The sequence below is a fragment of the Palaemon carinicauda genome, chromosome 29 (assembly GCF_036898095.1).
Source record: "Palaemon carinicauda isolate YSFRI2023 chromosome 29, ASM3689809v2, whole genome shotgun sequence".
Taxonomy (NCBI): Eukaryota; Metazoa; Arthropoda; class Malacostraca; order Decapoda; family Palaemonidae; genus Palaemon; species Palaemon carinicauda.
In genome coordinates, this window is record NC_090753.1 from 56,884,205 (window position 1) to 56,904,204 (window position 20,000).

Consider the following 20,000-nt stretch of genomic DNA (forward strand, 5'->3'; position numbering starts at 1 on the left):
AGGTGGAATTAATGATCAAATGCAGGCAAATTGCAGCGAACACTCCAGGAATGCAATAAAAATAAAATTAATTCAATTACATATGAATGAATGACTCTCCGGTAGAACCAACATTTTATCTCTGAAGCGTTTCCAAGTCTTCCCTTGTATATACAAACTTTAGGTGAAAGACTAATTGCCACGATGGGAAACGTGGCAGCGCCGCTAATATAGGCAAGTTCTATCTCTCTGTAGGTGGACTACAGCACTGCTCATCTAAAGTTTGCATCTCAAAACAGCATTAAAAAGGTGTTTCTTTTTGTCTGACCTGAATCCCTTTGACCAATTCGTTGCTTATTATTAGCAAGAGAAGGAGACCTCAACCTCCGTCAAGTCTGGGCAGTCGAGGTGTCCTCTTTGCCAAAGCTTTAATCATATTGCTTCCAATAATTGATTACTTGAGGGTAGATACGACGCCCATATTTGCTTAAAATTTCGTTAAAATCTATCTGAAGATTGTAGGATATTAGGAAAATGTCCCTATATAGAATGTCTGTGATTTATTATTATTATTATTATTATTATTATTATTATTATTATTATTATTATTATTATTATTATTATTATTATTATTTTTAAGGGTTGGTTTCAGAGTATAGATAATTTTCATTGGTTTAAAGGAAAAAGAAAATAGACGATGAAAAGGTTCTAAATAGGCACATAGATAGATAGGTAGATAGATAGATAGATAGGTGGAAATTGTTAAAGGAAGGTATGAGGAAATTCTTCAACTTTTGGGAAAATTTTGACCAATGACATATTGCAGGTCTGGGCCGTCAGAATCATAGTATGTTATTGCTATGAATATATGAATATATTTGAGGAATAGTTCATCTATGAAATTTTGAAATGTTACGAAATATCTTGAAAAAGAAAAATAGGATCTTTTATTGCATAATATATTTTTATTACAGAATATTTATTTTTGCTAACGGGGTTGGAAGGAGGTTATGTTTTCGCCCCTGTTTGTGTTCGTTTAAATGTGTGTGTGTTTGTTAGTGAACAGCTTCCTGGCCATAGTTTTATTCGTAGAGTAATGAAACTTGCAAGGATTAACTGCTATATAAAAAGCTGGAAATTATTAAACTTTGGAATGTCAAGGTCAAAGGTCAAAGTAACGGTCAACCAAAAGGTCGAGAAATAAGCTGCCGCGACGGAGGTCTGCGCTCTACTAAATGTCCTCCTAGTCTCTTGTATTATTTTGTGACCCCTCCGGTGTTCTGTTGTTCGAAAAGAGCTTTTCTTTCTAGGCAGATTTTTTAACAGCGCAAAGAAATAAAATTATTTCAACTGATCTGTAAAAAAAAAAAAAAAGGAAAGAAAAAAGATTTTCTCTCCATCTCCTGACAATGTTGTTAAAGAATGAAAAGTTTTGTTCTGCTGAACGTTTACTTCAGATAATCCATCTTGGCAATAACGTAAAAATCCTTTTGGACCAAACGTCAGAAACCCATCACAACGTTTTGAATAACAAAACGTTCGTTCAGGTAAACGTTTTCTCTCGAGATATTTCACCAGAGTGATGCCACAAAAACATTTCGAACAAACACAACGTTTCTTTAGTCTTGTCAAGTAATGTGTTTTTGCTTCATCCATGACTATTGTCAAGGGGTTACCTCTGACGTCATGACTGTCCGTCAACATGCAATAGAAAGAATGAAGCTTCCATTGGAGGTTGAACTTGAATTTAGAAAAATCAAAACGCGTTGTTCTATTTTAGTTCGGATAGAAAATTGTGCATAAACATCAAGCAATTGTGTATTTCTTTAAGTCACTCTAAATATAAGTTCAATTTTGTCCTTAGTTTTAATTAGTAGTTTGTTAAAATGGGACGTAAAATCAAAAGGTTTGTTTTGTTTTGGCTTGAATTGAATAAATGTGAGGTGCCATAATTTTTTTTTTTTCATAAAGTGTTATAGATAAGAGCTAAATTTTTCTTCCGTTTCAATTTATAGTATGTTAATATGGAAGGTCAAAAATAAGATATAATTGTAATTGAACAAATGAGGAATTGAGAGAAGATTTGGGGAAAGAAGAGTGAAGGATTTCGAGTGTAATTTTCAATTAGAAGGGAAACGCAAAATACAACTCAAGTTTTGTAATGATATTTATTTCCAATAAAACTAAGGATATTTTTCTTAATTTCACCTCGTGACATCATTAAAACCGGTGGTGGCCGATATGGTAACGTCCCTGACTGGTGAACGCCAGACTGACTGTGGTTCGAGTCCCCTTCAAACTCTAGTTTCTTTAGCCGCTGAAATCTCACCCTCCTTTTGAGCTAAGTATGGGGTGTTTGGGTTAGCCTGTAGGTCTATCTGCTGAGTCACCAGCAGCCAATGCCTGGCCCTCCTTGGTCCTATCTGGGACGAGAGGGGGCTTGGGCGTTGGTCATGTGTAATATGGTCAGTCTCTAGGGTAATGTCCTGCTTGATAGGGCAATGTCACTACCCGTGGCCTTTGCCATTCATGAGCAACGTTTAAAACCTTATAAAGAGGTTATGAATTTATTGAATGAAATTAGTACGATATCAATTATCAAAAATTTCATCCGAAGCTGTTTTATAATGATACTTTTTCTTAGTTTCACCTTTGTTTTATAAAGTAGTTAAGAGAGATTAGTGTGATATTTATTATAATAAAATGATGAATTGCAGAAGGAAATAGTGATTCTTGAGTGCACGTATTTTTTAAACTACTGTAGATCTATTTCAATGCCACTTTTCTGGTGCAGCATTTGTTGAAGATAAATTTCAGCGTATTTATTTATCAATTTATTCAAACGTACGAAATAGATACGGAACAACTTTCATCCAATTCTGAAGCAATAGAATATATTTGTGTAAGATAATCATCTTCAGTGATATAGTCACCCAATAATTTCTTTGTCGTAATATAGAAACCTTGATATTTCCTTAAAGAATTGAATAATTCACAGGACCCCTATTTTCAGTCATGTTTACTAAATATAAATACGTTGCAAATTATTCATTGCTGAAATGGAACTATTCAGTTTTCTAATTAGATAAAATTGAAAGAGACTGGGAGATTAATTATCTACTCCATTGTTTTCCTTCACCTGAGCACGAAAATAAACTGGATTTTTAATGGAAATAAGTTGAGAGAAAAACTTCACTTTGCACGGATGCTCAGCTGTTAGCTCTTCTTGTTTTTTGGATAAAGTTATGCTGATTAATTGATCTTTTCCTGAATAATTGTGGTAACTCAGTGGGAAGATCGCCTTCAGAGCTTAGCCGGTCAACCCTTAGCAGCAATAGTTGAGTCCTATTCCCAGGACTTCCTAGTCAGATGGTTCAAATATCAAATACCGCTCATGGCCTGATGGAAATCACAAGGACCACATTCTTTCTGTTTCGGTGAATTATTGGTTTGGCGTTCTGGAATTCTAATAGGTTTACCTTACCTGGTGAGTCATTAACGGCTATTGTCTTTTTCCCTCTGAGTCTTACATAGGTGAACTTGCCTTTAGCTTAAGATACATCTGTTGCCTTGGTCCTTTTGGTTTTCACATGGGTTGACTTGCTGTTAGCTTGTGTCATTTACAGCTGTTGTCTTGTTCCTTTTGGTTCTCACGTAGGTTAACTTGATCTTAGCTTGAGAGTTTAAGAACTATGGCCTTGTTCCTTTTGGTTCTCACAGAGGTTGACCTTCTCTTAGTTTGAGATATTAAGGACCATTGCCTCGTTACTTCTGGGTCTTACATAGGTGGACTTGGTCTTAGCTTGATGGAAATAACTGATATCATACCTTTATTGTCTGTGTTAGTTAAGGAGGGATATTTTAGAGTGCTAGTAAGCCTCCATTAGTTATCATAACCAGCCATTGCCTTGCTTCTCTTGGAACCTACATAGGGTGACAATTCGACCTCGTAATAATCCTTCCATTACTTTGTTGCTAACCCTGAAAACTAAGTTTTTGAACATTTGATTAAAAGGTCAGATAAAATCTAAATAATGACTATAATCTGCTGCCTGAACTATACCCCCCCCCCCTTTCCTGGGTCGAGGCTGATTCCATTACATGGACCAACTGCTCTATTTCCTGTATGTTTGGAGAGCCTACACACGCCCCTTTTTCAATTCTAGTTTTTCGTCAGTGTTGGTCTCTCCATTGTCCCCTCTTTTCGTGTATTAAGTTGTGTTAGTATTGTCCCTTTTTATTTTTACATGAACTATTCCACATTTCTTTTGTTACTTTTCGTGTATTGAAGTTGTTTAACCATGTTTCTTTTTATTTTCCCATAATCTATTCCATATTTCTTTTGTTCCTTGTTTTCGCCTATTTAATTTTCGTTAATCATGTTAGTTTGTATTCTTTCCTGAATCAGTAACATTTTTAGAAATTTAAAATTACGTTTTTTTTTATTTTTTTAATAAGGATGTGAAAGTGTACATTTATTTTGACTGACTCTTTGAAATTATTGAACCTTGTTCCCAGGTGATGTCAATCAACAGAAATTCTAAGTAGTCAAGTTATGTTACAATATAGTCCTTTGTTGAATATTAAAAGCAATACGTCCATTTATTCATTTTATAGCCACAATGGACAACGATCCCCAGACAAAGCCAGCTGAGCTCTCGCTAGACTCCAAGAATAGCGAAAATAAGAACCCATTAAATTTTGTCTGATGATAATGAGGAATCTTTATGCTGAGAGGATCTTGAAAGAACTGCATTTTAGTGAATGAGAAATTCATAATGATGAAATCTAACAAGTCGGAAAAAGGACAAAATCCGGAGATGCCAAAATGAGTACCGTAAAGTGAAATTGTTCTAGGAAAACTCGATTAAACTACACAAAAGCTTCATTTTTATTTTATTCATCTAGTTATGTCATAATTATAAGCTGTGGAATAAGTTAGGCTACTAAATGAAGTGATTATGTTGAATGATTATTTGATGATCATCTTATGAGAAATATTGTTACAGAAATAATTCCCTTTAACTAAAGCAGATAGATGATAAGGTTTTTTAATTTCTAGATATAAAAGCAATGTTTATTTAATTCTAACGAAGGTTAGGATTTTGTCGACTTATTAAGAGTTTGTCGACTATCAAGATTTTGTTAACTTATTGAGATTTTGCCGACTTATTAAGATTTTGTTAACTTATTGAGATTTTATCGAATTATTAAGATTTTATTAACTTGTGGAGATTTTGTCGACTCATCAAGATTTTGGTAACTTATTGAGATTTTGTCGACTTATTAAGATTGTTAACTTGTGGAGATTTGTCGACTTATTACGATTTTGTTAACTTATTGAGTTTTTTGTCGACTTATTGAGATTTAATTTATCAAGATTTTGTCAATATTTAAATTTTATCCACTTACTAAGATTTTGTCGAATCATTAAGATTTTGTTGACTTATTAAAGTTTTGTCGAATCATTGAGATTTTGTCAAGTTATCAGGGTTTTGTCGATTTATTGATATTTATTTATTTACATCTATTTATTAAGATTTTGTCGACTTATTACCCTCCAAAATGGCAAACTGAAAGGTCCAAGAGAAAGCCGTAGAACTCTTTTAATGACTCCTATGAATGCTTCAGTGATGTGTTGTTGCCTTGTGTGAGACGAGCATCAAAGGATGGAAGTTAGTTGGTGTTCTCAAACTTCCTTCCAAAGAGAATTATAGGCTTTGTGTGTTGTGTAGGGAGGCAGAAGATACTACTGAGCATATTTTTAACTGTAATGAGTTCAGGAAATTCAGAAACAATGACATAGAAATAGGGAATTTAGAAACCCCAACTAAAGAGGTTGCCCGGTATATTGGAAAGGCCCATGAAGTTAGAAGTAAAAATATGTAACATGTGCAGTCTGTGAAGGAGGTAACTAATGATAATGAATTTTTTGCAGATTGCAGCGCTTTGCAACTACTACGCTACTTCACAGTGTTGTGGAGAGAGCAACGAGGAACCTGGACCCTGTGACTTTCGTAGGCTGATTGGTGAGTACTAAACCTTGCTTCCTAGGTTAGATAGTTACGATGATTATTGGTCGATGATTACATAGAATAGGGGACAATGTTTTAGTTGTTTTTCATTGTTTGTTGTGATTTTTATTCTCTGTGCTTTTACAAACATTCTACAATTTACGGGCTTCCAACACAAGAGCCCGTGACTTACGTAAGGTAGGGCAATCGGAAGCGAACGAACGAACGAAGCTGTTGTTATTTAATTTTGTTTCTATTTCTTGACCCTGTATTCCAGGATTTTCCTGACTAAATGTTACAGCCTGTCTCGTTTCATCTACATTTCTCCTCGGTTTTATTTTATGGGGTCTTTGAGAGGGGGGGAGGGTCAAGGACGTTATTCACAGTAAATTAAAAGTAATAATCACCAATAATGATCACATAAATAATCATTTGGTGCCACTCATCATAATTTTTATTATTATTGATAATCGTGTCTGTTCTTATATACTTGTATAGTGTTAATAAGCTTGCATTATCGGAAACATTAATTTTTATAATCATCCCAATTTATCGATAATTTTATTACAAATCATAAGGTGAATTCTATGGACAAAATCCATTTTGTCTTCAAAATGATATTAGAAATTTCCGTTCAATGTGAAAGATTAATATTTGTTACTAACAATCACTATCAATAACAGTGATGAGTAATAATCGCTAGTAATTAGTAGCAATGAATAATTATCAAAATTAATCAATAGTTAATAACCTTTAATGATGTTCTTATTTTGCCTTAGATGATAACGGTCCTGCTAATCATAAGGCCTTAGGCCTATGCCAGTCACTACACTAAAGATATTTATTTGTAGTATCACAGAACTACTAATATACAATGTTTTCTTTTTAAAGGTTTGAAAACTTGAACGTTAATTTTTTTTTTTTTTATTATTGTTTAATAGTTTCGTCCCTTTTCTTTGCTGCTCTTTAAGGGTTAAGCCGTTCGAATAGTTTTCCAGGCTCGCTGGTCGCTCCAGGCAAGGCCTACCACTTATTAGTCCCTAAGGCATTTGTCATTGTTCAGTGCCTGGTCCTCCCTGGTCCTAGCTTGAGCTTTAATTATACGGATATATGGTGAGCCTTAGGGCATTTGTCTCTGTCCCTTGCCTCTGCCATGCAGGATTGACCTTTAAACCCTTAAACCTAAACGACCTCTCACCTTCAGGAACTAGATTAAAGGTACAGGGCTGCTGCTGGATGCCGTTCTTGTTGGTCCCGTAGCAGGAGAGGACGCCGAAGTCCCTGGAGGACTTCGGGGTCACGTGCAGGGTGCTGGAAAGCCCCTCGCAGGTGTACCTGGGTAGAAAGGGCCATGAGTTTTGGTGCATATTTGGGTATATACTGTATATACAGTAAATATATATATATATATATATATATATATATATATATATATGTATGTATATATTGATATAAGTAAATAATATATATATATATATATATATATATATATATATATATATATATATATATATATATATATATATATATTCTGTATGTGTGTGTATCTTCAACAAAAACAAGGAAAATTGGCACTGTTCTTTATCTCACAGAATCCTCATCCTCATCCTCCCCCCCAACTCTTTAAAACGCGGCGAGGGCGCGTGCGTCATACACACACAATTACAATTACAATTACTCATACTTAGTACTATTTTCTTTCTCACTCTCTCTCCTTTCTTGGGTCCAAACGCTCCCTCGAAGATGCTTATTAAATTAGGAAGATTCTAATGAACTCCAATTATGAACGAGAGAATGGCGTAACGAGATTAAATAAAATGCTCTCCGGGGTGACCTAATTAGTCTAGAGAATGGGAGGGGGTTAATTTCTTAGGTTGGGGGGGGGGGACTACTTATGCCGTTGGGGGGGGGGGACTTCCTAGGTCACCGTGACGGAATTTTACGATTAAGTGAAGCCGACAAGAATCGAAAGATGTAAAGAGTTTGTTTCACAATTAACTTTTATCTGAAAGTTATGAACAGGTTACGATGTAATTTTAGGAAAGGATAAAAGGAGGTATTCACTAGTTACTGATATTTTCATTTGAATTAAGTGTTAATTTATGGGACAGACTTTTTCATTAAGATAACTTGGCAACAGGGCGATTATTATTATTATTATTATTATTATTATTATTATTAGTATTATTGTTGTTGTTATCATCATCATCATTATTATTATTATTATTATTATTATTATTACTGTTATTATTATTATTATTATTATTATTATTATTATTATTATTATTATTATTATTATGAATTTTATTGGTATTGTTATTTTTGTTGTTGTTGTTGTTAGCTAATCTACAATTCTAGTTGGAAAAGCAGTATTCTAATAATGACTCCAGCAGGGAAAAATAGCCCAGTGAGGAAAAGAAATAAGCAAATAAACAAACAAGAGAATTAATGAACCATTAAAATGAAATATTTTAACAACAACAGCCACATTGAAATATATCTTCCATATACAAATTAAAAACAGAAACTTATATTAGTCTGTTCAACATAAAAACATTCGCTGCAATGTTGAACTTTTGAGATCATTCCATAAACTAGTCACAGCTGGAATAAAACTTGTAGAATACTGTTCAAATAAAGTTAAAAGAAACTGAAAGAAAGGTGTTAAAAAGTGGAGGAAGAAGGCTAAAAAGTGGCTAGTGGGCGAAGGTGAGACTTTTTAGTAGTGCCTACAGAGCACTGTTGGGAGATGTACAGTTTGCACTTCCTACCTACGGAGAAAGGCTAAAATCTCTCTCTCTCTCTCTCTCTCTCTCTCTCTCTCTCTCTCTCTCTCTCTCTCTCTCTCTCTGGCAGTTTGTCTACTTATTCTTCTCTCTCTCGGTTTCTCTATCTGGTGGTTTGTCTACGTATCCCCCTCTCTCTCTCTCTCTCTCTCTCTCTCTCTCTCTCTCTCTCTCTCTCTCTCTATATATATATATATATATATATATATATACATATATATATATATATATATGTTTGTCTACTTAGTATCTCTCTCTCTCTCTCTCTCTCTCTCTCTCTCTCTCTCTCTCTCTCTCTCTCTCTCTCTCTCTGGCAGTTTGTCTACTTATCCTTCTCTCTCTCTCGCTTTCTCTCTCTGGTGGTTTGTCTACGTATCCCCTCTCTCTCTATGTATGTTTGTTTGTCTGCTCTCTCTCTCTCTCTCTCTCTCTCTCTCTCTCTCTCTCTCTCTCTCTCTCTCTCTCTCTCTCAAGTTCAGCAAAGCAACCGTCCTCCACCAACGAATATCTTTCCTTCTTGAATTGAATCTTGGCCTTCCTCTTGTACTTCTCCCACCAACAATTGCATTCATCACCTTCTTCAGCAGGATAGCCATTTACCATTCTCTCTACGTGGCTAAATCACCTCAACGCAGTCATATTCACTCTCACTGCAAATTCATTTCTTACACCCGTTCTCACCTTCACTACTTCCTTCCTAACACTGTCTAATCAAGATACACGAGCCATACTCCTGCTTAGACACTTCATCTCGAACACATTAAATTTATGTCTCTCCGTCAATTTCACTCCCCACAAATTCGATTCATACATCATAGTTGGTACAGTCACTTTCTCATAATGACCTCTCTAAAAATTAATTCCTATCCCTATATTCTTTACCTCTCCCCTAACTGGCCCCAACACTTTACATATTTCATTCACTCTCTGACGTACATTTGCTTCCACTCCACCATTTAAGCAACAACAGACTCCAGTTACTTAAACTGATCTCCTTCCTCGAGTAACTCTCCATTCAACATGACATTCAATCTACCACCACTCTCCCCTCTCGTGCATCTCATAACCATACTCTTGCTCACATCAACTCTCAATCTCCTCTCACACACCCTTCCAAACTCTCTCACTAATCAACCAGCTTCTCTGAGTCTGCATCCAATGCCGTATCATCCTCAAACAACAACTGATTTATGTCCCACTCATGATCACTCATCTATCGCTTTCAATACTAGACCAAGCACTCGAGCATTTACCTCTCTCAAAACTCCATCAACAAACAAATTGAACAACCAAGGTGACATCACAAATCCCTGTCTCAGCTTCATCCTCACAGGAAACCACTCACTCACTTCATTTCCTATCCTAACACACTGTACTGCCTATGTATAACCTCTTCATTGCTTGCAGCAACCTTCCACCAATTCCATATAACATCATCACATGGGGAGTGCGTTGAGCATGCCCAAACCATCTCCATCTACCTCACAATAATCTCATCCACATAAGGCACTCGAGTAGTCTCTCTTATAGTTTCATTTCTAATCCTGTCATGCCATTTAACTCCCAATATTCTTCTGAGGACTTTGTTCTCAAATCTATAAAATTTGTTGGATACTGTTTATTTTCATATCACGACTCATGTCCATTCAGTAACACCGATCTCACTAAACTGATATATATCTTTATTTTTATATGTATTTTCAAATGGGCTCCAAAGGCTTTAGAAGAGTTGGAAGACCCAGGCCTACATGGCAGAGAACCATGAAACGTGGAGCTGATGAATGGAGAAGTATTTATTTAAAAGCTCAAGATAGAGATGACTGGCAAATCTGACCGAGGCCCTTTGCGTGAATAGGTATTGCAGGTGCTGATATACAGTGTATATATATATATATATATATATATATATATATATATATATATATATATTTAATGTATATATGTATTTATATACGTGTGTATATATGTATATATATATTATTAATTTGCGAGGCTTTTAATTGTATTTCCGTTTAATTACTCAATTTAATTGTGCATGGACTCAGTTATTTGTTATGCAAATTTATTACTCCTCTGTTATTTAACAGTGAAATTGGTTTGTAGATTGCCTTGATGGAGTTGAAATTGAAAATGATCTTATGAATATACTTGATAACATGTGTATATTGATTGATTTAAGGTTTTCAGGCATCCTGACATCAATGGTCATTGACGCCGAGAGCTAACATGTGTATAACATGTGTATATATATATATATATATATATATATATATATATATATATATATATATATATATGTATATGTATATATATATATATATATATATATATATATATATATATATATGTATATATGTGTGTGTATTTATGCATATATGCATGGATGTATGTATGCATGAATGTGTGTATGTATGTATGTATGTATGTATGCATATATTGTGTTATTGTGTTAGCATGAATAGGTGAGTGTGATACCCACAAGAATTAAAGGAGGCACAAAATGAGTAATCAAGATTCTTGAATGGGTCCGAGAGAGAGAGAGAGAGAGAGAGAGAGAGAGAGAGAGAGAGAGAGAGAGAGAGAGAGAGAGAGACTCATATCCTCAAAAGATGACAGTTTAACAAGCATAGCTTTGTTCTCCTTCTTCCCGTCTCTATAAGAATTCGCACAGTCTTCCATGTCCCCTTGGGTTAATCCTTTATCACTGACATTCGCTTATTTCCCCCCCCCCACCCCCGCAAACAAAGCCATTAGCACTCCCTAGCACGTCCTCTCCAAGCATTAAAAGTTTCGTGGTCTTCGATTCGTGCGCCAAAAGAAATCCCTCTAATTGGGACTTTCCAGTGTTCCATTATGGCTAAACTCCCCTTTGGTACAGCAAATGGATTAGTGGCCTCTCGACATGGATTATTTGATGGATGAGACCAGAGGATGGGTGGCTGCAGGAGAAACATTTGTGATGGTAAAGAAAGTAAAAACTGGAGGGTTTTTGAGACGTTTTGTAGAGAGACACAAAAGGAGGGGATATGTATTCAAGGAGGAGACAAGTTGTGGAAGAAAAGAAAATAATGAAATGCTTGATAAAAGTAAATAAATTTAAAAAGGAATAATCTTGAAAGATGTTCATAGAGAGATGTTGTTTCTCAGTTCTTTCTCGATGGAGTAAGTACCATTGACCAAAGAGATGCAGATGAAAAAATATTTGCCATTTACTTTGACATACTTCATCCAGAATGTTACACATTTATCTTTGATCATACCCAACATGACTACCACGTTTGGTCAAAATCGGTTCAGTAGTTTATGAAGAAGTTTTCAAACAAACAAACGATTTTGGCGATTGCAATTATGGAAGATTACAGGAGGCAATGACACATCAGTGCGTCTGTAGTTAAGTGGATTGAGGGAAAAAGGGAAAAAATCAGTATTGATCATTGTCTTATTGACTGATGAAATTCTATTTCGTTACGTCGTCTTTCCGAATGGCCTTCCCGGCCATAAAGCTAAATTGAAATAAAACTTTATGTTGGTGGGAAGGAAAATAAATGATGAAACATTAATGACACTCATGAGTATAGAAGAGAATTTGGTCCAGATAAACAGTAGAGATCGTAACTTGTGTAGTTTTGAATTATATCTCCCATTGCTCAGACAATATTTGAATCACTAGATATATCATCTAGGAAACATTGCCTTTTATGAATGAAAATCTAGATTAATGTTCAATTGAGGAAAATCTTGATTAATCGCGTTATTACGGGAAGTAAATATTATCAAAAGCTGAAAAATAAACAGGGGAAGGAAAAATAATAAGGAATGTTTCACCAGATTTTTTTTTAATTTTTTGTATTTCTTGTAAATTTTCTGCACTAATAGGGAATTGGGTTACAATCCCTTCACTTAGGATCTCATTTGGCTCGAGTTGTTTACCCATGTTTGTCGATGTTTTAATCAAGGGCTTTCCACACTCCCTTCACTTAGGATCTCATTTGGCTCGAGTACCTAGATCGAGCCGAGAGAGAAACGAGACTGGAGCGTGACCAGACCGACAGTGTGAATCAACCCTAACCTCCTCCTTGCAATGTGGTCGAAGAATAGTTTTTGTAAAGCTGTGAATAATTGTGATAACTTTGTTTTTTTATTGTTAATCCAAGATGAAATTGTTTACAAATGCCATTTTACTGAATGTTTTCCACTTAACATTAGTTTGAGTTAGTGATTGGTTGCATAATATTAGTTCAGGATTGAGTACTGAACGTGAGCAGTTTCAGTATTGGATAAGGAGCATATGTTTGTTCAGAGATGGTATGGACCAGGATCTTCGAGGTTGGGTACAGATCATGTTTTTGTTCAGGGTTAGTATGGAGCATGAGCTTGTTTGAGGTTGGGTAAAGAGCATGTGCTAGTTCTGGGTTGGTACAGAGCATGTGCTTGTTCAAGATTGGGTACGGAGCATGTGCGTGCTAAGGGTTGAGTATGGACCATGACCTTGTTCGACCTTGGGTACAGAGCATGGGCTTGTTCAGGGTCCTTGTTCGACGTTGGGTACAAAGCATGTGCTTGTTAAGGGTTGGGTACGGAGCATGTGCTTGTTCAGGGTTGAGTGTGGAGCATATGCTTGTTCGAAGATGGGTATGGACCATGTGTTTGTTCAGGTTTTGGATATGGAGCATATGCTTATTCAAGGGTTGGTTATGGAGCATGTGCTGGTTTGAAGTTGGGCGCCGAGCATATGCTTGTTCGAGGATGGGTATGGACCTTGGGTTTGTTCACGTTTTGGGTATGGAGCATGTGCTTGTTCTGAGTTGGTTATGGAGCATGCTCTTGTTCAGGGTTGGGTGCGGAGCATATGCATGTTCGAGGATGAGTATGGACTGTGTGTTTGTTCAGGTTTTCGGTATGGAGCATATGCGTGTTCAGATTTTATTATGGAGCATGTGCTGGTTCGGAGTTGGGTGCGGAGCATATGCATGTACGACGATGGGTATGGACCTTGTGTTTCTTCAGGATTTGGGTATGGAGCCTATGCTTATTCAGGGTTGATTACGGAACGTGTACTTGTTCAGGGTTGGGTATGGAGTATATGCTTGTTCGAGGAGGGGTATGGAGCATGTGTTTGTTCAGGTTTTGGATATGGAGCTTATGCTTGTTCAGTGTTGGTTACGGAGAATTTGCTTGTTCAGGATTGGGTGCTGAGCATATGCTTGTTCGAGGATGGATATGGACCATGTGTTTGTTCAGGTTTTGGGTATTGAGCATATGCATGTTCAGGGTTGGTTATGGAGCAGGTGCTTGTTCAGGGTTGGGTGCGGAGCATATGCTTGTACGAGGATGGGTATGGACCATGTGTTTGTTCAGGTTTTGGGTATTGAGCATATGCATGTTCAGGGTTGGTTATGGAGCAGGTGCTTGTTCAGGGTTGAGTGCGGAGCATATGCTTGTTCGAGGATGGGTATGGACCATGTGTTTGTTCAGGTTTTGGGTATGGAGCATATGCTCGTCCAGGGTTGGTTATAGAGCATGTGATTATTCAGGTTGAGTATGGAGCATACGCTTGTTCGAGGATGGGTATGGACCATGTATTTGTTCAGGTTTTGGGTATGGAGCATATGCTTGTCCCTGGTTAGTTACAGAGCAAGTGATTGTTCAGGGTTGGGTGCGGAGCATATGCTTGTACGAGGATTGGTATGGACCATGTGTTTGTTCAGGTTTTGGGTATGGAGCATATGCATGTTCAGGGTTGGTTATGGAGCAGGTGCTTGTTCAGGGTTGGGTGCGGAGCATATGCTTGTTCGAGGATGGGTGTGGACTATGTGTTTGTTCAGGTTTTGGGTATGGAGCATATGCTTGTCCATGGTTATTTACAGAGCATGTGCTGGTTTAGGGTTGGGTGCGGAGCATATGCTTGTTGAAGGACGTGTATGGATCATGTGTTTGTTGAGGTTTTGGGTATGGAGCATATGCTTGTCCATGGTTATTTACAGAGCATGTGCTTGTTCAGGGTTGTGTGCGGAGCATATGCCTGTTGAAGGACGTGTATGGATCATGTGTTTGTTCAGGTTTTGGGTATGGAGCATATGCTTGTCCATGGTCATTTACAGAGCATGTGCTTGTTCAGGGTTGGATGCGGAGCATATGCTTGTTCGAGGATGGGTATGGACCATGTATTTGTTCAGGTTTCAGTATGGATCATATGCTTGTCCCTGGTTAGTTACAGAGCAAGGGATTGTTCAGGGTTGGGTGCGGAGCATATGCTTGTTGAAGGACGTGTATGGAACATGTGTTTGTTGAGGTTTTGGGTATTGAGTTTATGTTTGTCCCGGGTTGGTTATAGAGCATGGGCTTATTCAGGTTTGGTGCGGAGCATATTCTTGTTCGAGGTTGGGTATGCACCATATATTTGTTCAGGGTTTGGGTATGGAGCATATGCTTGTTCGAGGATGGGTATGGACCATGTGTTTGTTCAGGTTTTGGATATGGAGCATATGCTCGTCCAGGGTTGGTTATAGAGCATGTGCTTATTCAGGTTGGGTATGGAGCATATGCTTGTTCGAGGATGGGTATGGACCATGTATTTGTTCAGGTTTTCGGTATGGAGCATATGCTTGTCCCTGGTTAGTTACAGAGCAAGTGCTGGTTCAGGGTTGGGTGCGGAGCATATGCTTGTTCAAGGATGGGTATGGACTATGTGTTTGTTCAGGTTTTGGGTATTAAGAATATGCATGTTCAGGGTTGGTTATGGAGCAGGTGCTTGTTCAGTGTTGGGTGCGGAACATATGTTTGTTCGAGGATAGGTATGGACCATGTGTTTGTTCAGGTTTTGGGTATTGAGCATATGCATGTTCAGGGTTGGTTATGGAGCAGGGTCTTGTTCAGGGTTGGGTGCCGAGCATATGCTTTTTCGAGGATGGGTATGGAGCATGTGTTTGTTCAGGTTTTGGGTATGGAGCATATGCTCGTCCAGGGTTGGTTATAGAGCATGTGATTATTCAGGTTGAGTATGGAGCATACGCTTGTTCGAGGATGGGTATGGACCATGTATTTGTTCAGGTTTTGGGTATGGAGCATATGCTTGTCCCTGGTTAGTTACAGAGCAAGTGATTGTTCAGGGTTGAGTGCAGAGCATATGCTTGTACGAGGATTGGTATGGACCATGTGTTTGTTAAGGTTTTGGGTATGGAGCATATGCATGTTCAGGGTTGGTTATGGAGCAGGTGCTTGTTCAGGGTTGGGTGCGGAGCATATGCTTGTTCGAGGATGGGTGTGGACTGTGTTTGTTCAGGTTTTGGGTATGGAGCATATGCTTGTCCATGGTTATTTACAGAGCATGTGCTGGTTTAGGGTTGGGTGCGGAGCATATGCTTGTTGAAGGACGTGTATGGATCATGTGTTTGTTGAGGTTTTGGGTATGGAGCATATGCTTGTCCATGGTTATTTACAGAGCATGTGCTTGTTCAGGGTTGTGTGCGGAGCATATGCCTGTTGAAGGATGTGTATGGATCATGTGTTTGTTCAGGTTTTGGGTATGGAGCATATGCTTGTCCATGGTTATTTACAGAGCATGTGCTTGTTCAGGGTTTGGTGCGGAGCATATGCTTGTTTGAGGATGGGTATGGACTATGTATTTGTTCAGGTTTCAGTATGGATCATATGCTTGTCCCTGGTTAGTTACAGAGCAAGTGATTGTTCAGGGTTGGGTGCGGAGCATATGCTTGTTGAAGGACGTGTATGGAACATGTGTTTGTTCAGGTTTTGGGTATGGAGCATATGCTTGTTCAGTGTTGGTTAAGGAGCATGTGCTGGTTAACAGTGGGTGCGGAGCATATACTTGTTCGAGGATAGGTATGGACTTTGTGTTTGTTGAGGTTTTGGGTATTGAGTTTATGTTTGTCCCGGGTTGGTTATAGAGCATGGGCTTATTCAGGTTTGGTGCGGAGCATATTCTTGTTCGAGGTTGGGTATGCACCATATATTTGTTCAGGGTTTGGGTATGGAGCATATGCTTGTTCGAGGATGGGTATGGACCATGTGTTTGTTCAGGTTTTGGATATGGAGCATATGCTTGTCCAGGGTTGGTTATAGAGCATGTGCTTATTCAGGTTGGGTATGGAGCATATGCTTGTTCGAGGATGGGTATGGACCATGTATTTGTTCAGGTTTACGGTATGGAGCATATGCTTGTCCCTGGTTAGTTACAGAGCAAGTGTTGGTTCAGAGTTGGGTGCGGAGCATATGCTTGTTCAAGGATGGGTATGGACTATATGTTTGTTCAGGTTTTGGGTATTGAGCATATGCATGTTCAGGGTTGGTTATGGAGCAGGTGCTTGTTCAGGGTTGGGTGCGGAACATATGCTTGTTCGAGGATGAGTATGGACCATGTGTTTGTTCAGGTTTTGGGTATTGAGCATATGCATGTTCAAGTTTGGTTATGGAGCAGGGTCTTGTTCAGGGTTGAGTGCGGAGCATATGCTTTTTTCGAGGATGGGTATGGAGCATGTGTTTGTTCAGGTTTTGGGTATGGAGCATATGCTCGTCCTGGGTTGGTTATAGAGCATGTGATTATTCAGGTTTAGTATGGAGCATACGCTTGTTCTAGGATGGGTATGGACCATAATATTTGTTCAGGTTTTGGGTATGGAGCATATGCTTGTCCTGGTTAGTTACAGAGCAAGTGATTGTTCAGGGTTGGGTGCGGAGCATATGCTTGTTCGAGGATGGGTGTGGACTATGTGTTTGTTCAGGTTTTGGGTATGGAGCATATGCTTGTTCATGGTTGTTTACAGAGCATATGCTGGTTTAGGGTTGGGTGCGGAGCATATGCTTGTTGAAGGACGTGTATGGATCATGTGTTTGTTGAGGTTTTGGGTATGGAGCATATGTTTGTCCATGGTTATTTACAGAGCATGTGCTTGTTCAGGGTTGGGTGCGGAGCATATGCTTGTTGAAGGACGTGCATGGATCATGTGTTTGGTCAGGTTTTGGGTATGGAGCATATGCTTGTCCATGGTTATTTACAGAGCATGTGCTTGTTCAGGGTTGGGTGCGGAGCATATGCTTGTTCGAGGATGGGTATGGACCATGTATTTGTTCAGGTTTCAAGTATGGATCATATGCTTGTCCCTGGTTAGTTACAGAGCAAGTGCTTGTTCAGGGTTGGGTGCGGAGCATATGCTTGTTGAAGGACGTGTATGGAACATGTGTTTGTTCAGGTTTTGGGTATGGAGCATATGCATGTTCAGGGTTGATTAAGGAGCTTGTGCTGGTTGACAGTGGGTGCGGAGCATATACTTGTTCGAGGATAGGTATGGACTTTGTGTTTGTTGAGGTTTTGGGTATTGAGTTTATGTTTGTCCCGGGTTGGTTATAGAGCATGTGCTTATTCAGGTTGGGTGTGGAGCATATGCTTGTTTGAGGTTGGGTATGGACCATATGTTTGTTCAGGGTTTGGGTATGGAGCATATGCTTGTCCCTGGTCAGTTACAGAGCATGTGCTGGTTCAGGGTTGGGTGCAGAGCATATGCCTGTTGAAGGACGCGTATCGCCCATGTGTTTGTTCAGGTTTTGGGTGTGGAGCATATCCTTTATGAGGGTTGGTTACGGAGCATGTGCTTGTTCAGGGTTGGGTTAGGAGCATATACTTGTTCGGCGGAGAGATGTCGGCGTTGCCGGGTGGACCTGGCATCAGACTGTCGAGTAAAGGCGTGCACCAGAGGCATGTGGTCTGTGCGAATGACGAAGGGCGTACCTTCTAAGAAATGACGAAAGTGACTGACTGCCAAGTGCACCGCCAGCAATTCTCGATCGAAGGTAGAATAGCCTGATTCTGCCTTGGACAGTTTTCTGCTGAAGAAGGCCAATGGGCGGGGCGAGCCGTTGACTACCTGCTTGAGTACTGCACCTATAGCGACATCGCTGGCATCGGTGGAGAGAAGGAGAGGGGCGTGTGGTATAGGAAAAGTGAGAGCCGCAGCAGTTGATAGGGCCTTCTTTGCATTGCAGAAGGCTGCATCTTGAAGGGGACCCCACTTCAGGTCCTTTGGCTTGCCCTTGAAGGAGGGTTAGAGGGGAGCAAGAGTGCCGGCAATGGCTGGCAGAAAACGGTGATAATAGTTGAGCATGCCCAAGAATTCCTGCAGAGCTTTGACGGTCGAGGGCACAGGGAAGTTCTGAACGGCTGCTACCTTCTCAGGGAGGGGGTAGACTCCTTCAGGAGTGATGCGGTGCCCTAAGAACGACACTTCGTTGTCGCCAAAGGTACACTTGTCGTACCGGACTACAAGGCCTTTTTGTTGCAGGAGGTCGAGCACGATGCGCAGGTGACGGAGGTGTTCCTCTTTTGAGGAGGAGAACACAAGTATGTCGTCCACATAACATACACAGAAAGGGAGGTCCCCTAAGATGCCATCCATGAAACATTGAAACGTGGCCCCAGCATTACGAAGGCCAAAACAGGAGTAATTGAAGGTGTATGTACCAAACGGAGTGGTGATGGCAGTCTTGGGGATGTCTTCTGGGTTCATAGGCACCTGATAATACCCCTTCAGGAGATCGAGCGTAGAGAAAACCTTTGCTTTGTGCAGGTAGGAGGTCACGTCGGCAATGTTTCGGAGGGGGTAGTGATCCGGTTCTGTTTGCATGTTCAGGCGCCTGTAATCCCCTCACGAACGGAGGGAGCCGTCTTTCTTCAGAACGATATATAAGGGTGACGACCATGGGCTGGAGGCCTTTTGGCAAAGGCCCATTTCCTCCATTTCGACGAATGTCTGTTTGGCGGCTGCCAATCGTTGCGGTGCCAGACGTCTGAATTTTGCGAAGACTGGGGGTCCCGTCGTCTTGATATGGGGATAAATACCGTGCTTGGCAGGAACCGTGGGCGTTTGGCGAAGTTCTGGACGGAAAACTTCCGGGTACGACGTGAGGAGGTGTGCGTAGGCATCCGTGGGTGCGCTGATGTGGAGAGCGAGGTTAGAGGGGGCGGGTTGAAGAGGTGTCGACAAGTACGAGTCTGCGTTGACCAATCGTCGGTGGGCGACATCGACCAGAAGGTGGAAATGAGAGAGGAAATCCGCACCGAGGATTGGCATTGTGACATCAGCAATGAGAAACTTCCAATTGAATTTACCGTTTCCGAACGATAATGTGAGGTTCTCGTAACCGTAGGTGGGTATCGCAGATCCGTTGACAGCTACCAAGCGGACGTTGGCAGATGTAGACAGACTAC

At 39.5% G+C, this 20,000-nt stretch overlaps 1 protein-coding gene across 1 annotated transcript in view; it reads right to left on the reverse strand.

Annotated features, from left to right (window-relative positions):
* Positions 1-20,000, reverse strand: part of LOC137622596 (MAM domain-containing glycosylphosphatidylinositol anchor protein 1-like) — a 269,004-nt gene that overhangs the window by 17,912 nt on the left and 231,092 nt on the right. Inside the window, exon 5 of the mRNA XM_068353201.1 lies at positions 7,192-7,328. Coding sequence (XP_068209302.1) covers positions 7,192-7,328 — 137 coding nt within the window. The remainder of the gene's footprint in view (positions 1-7,191; positions 7,329-20,000) is intronic.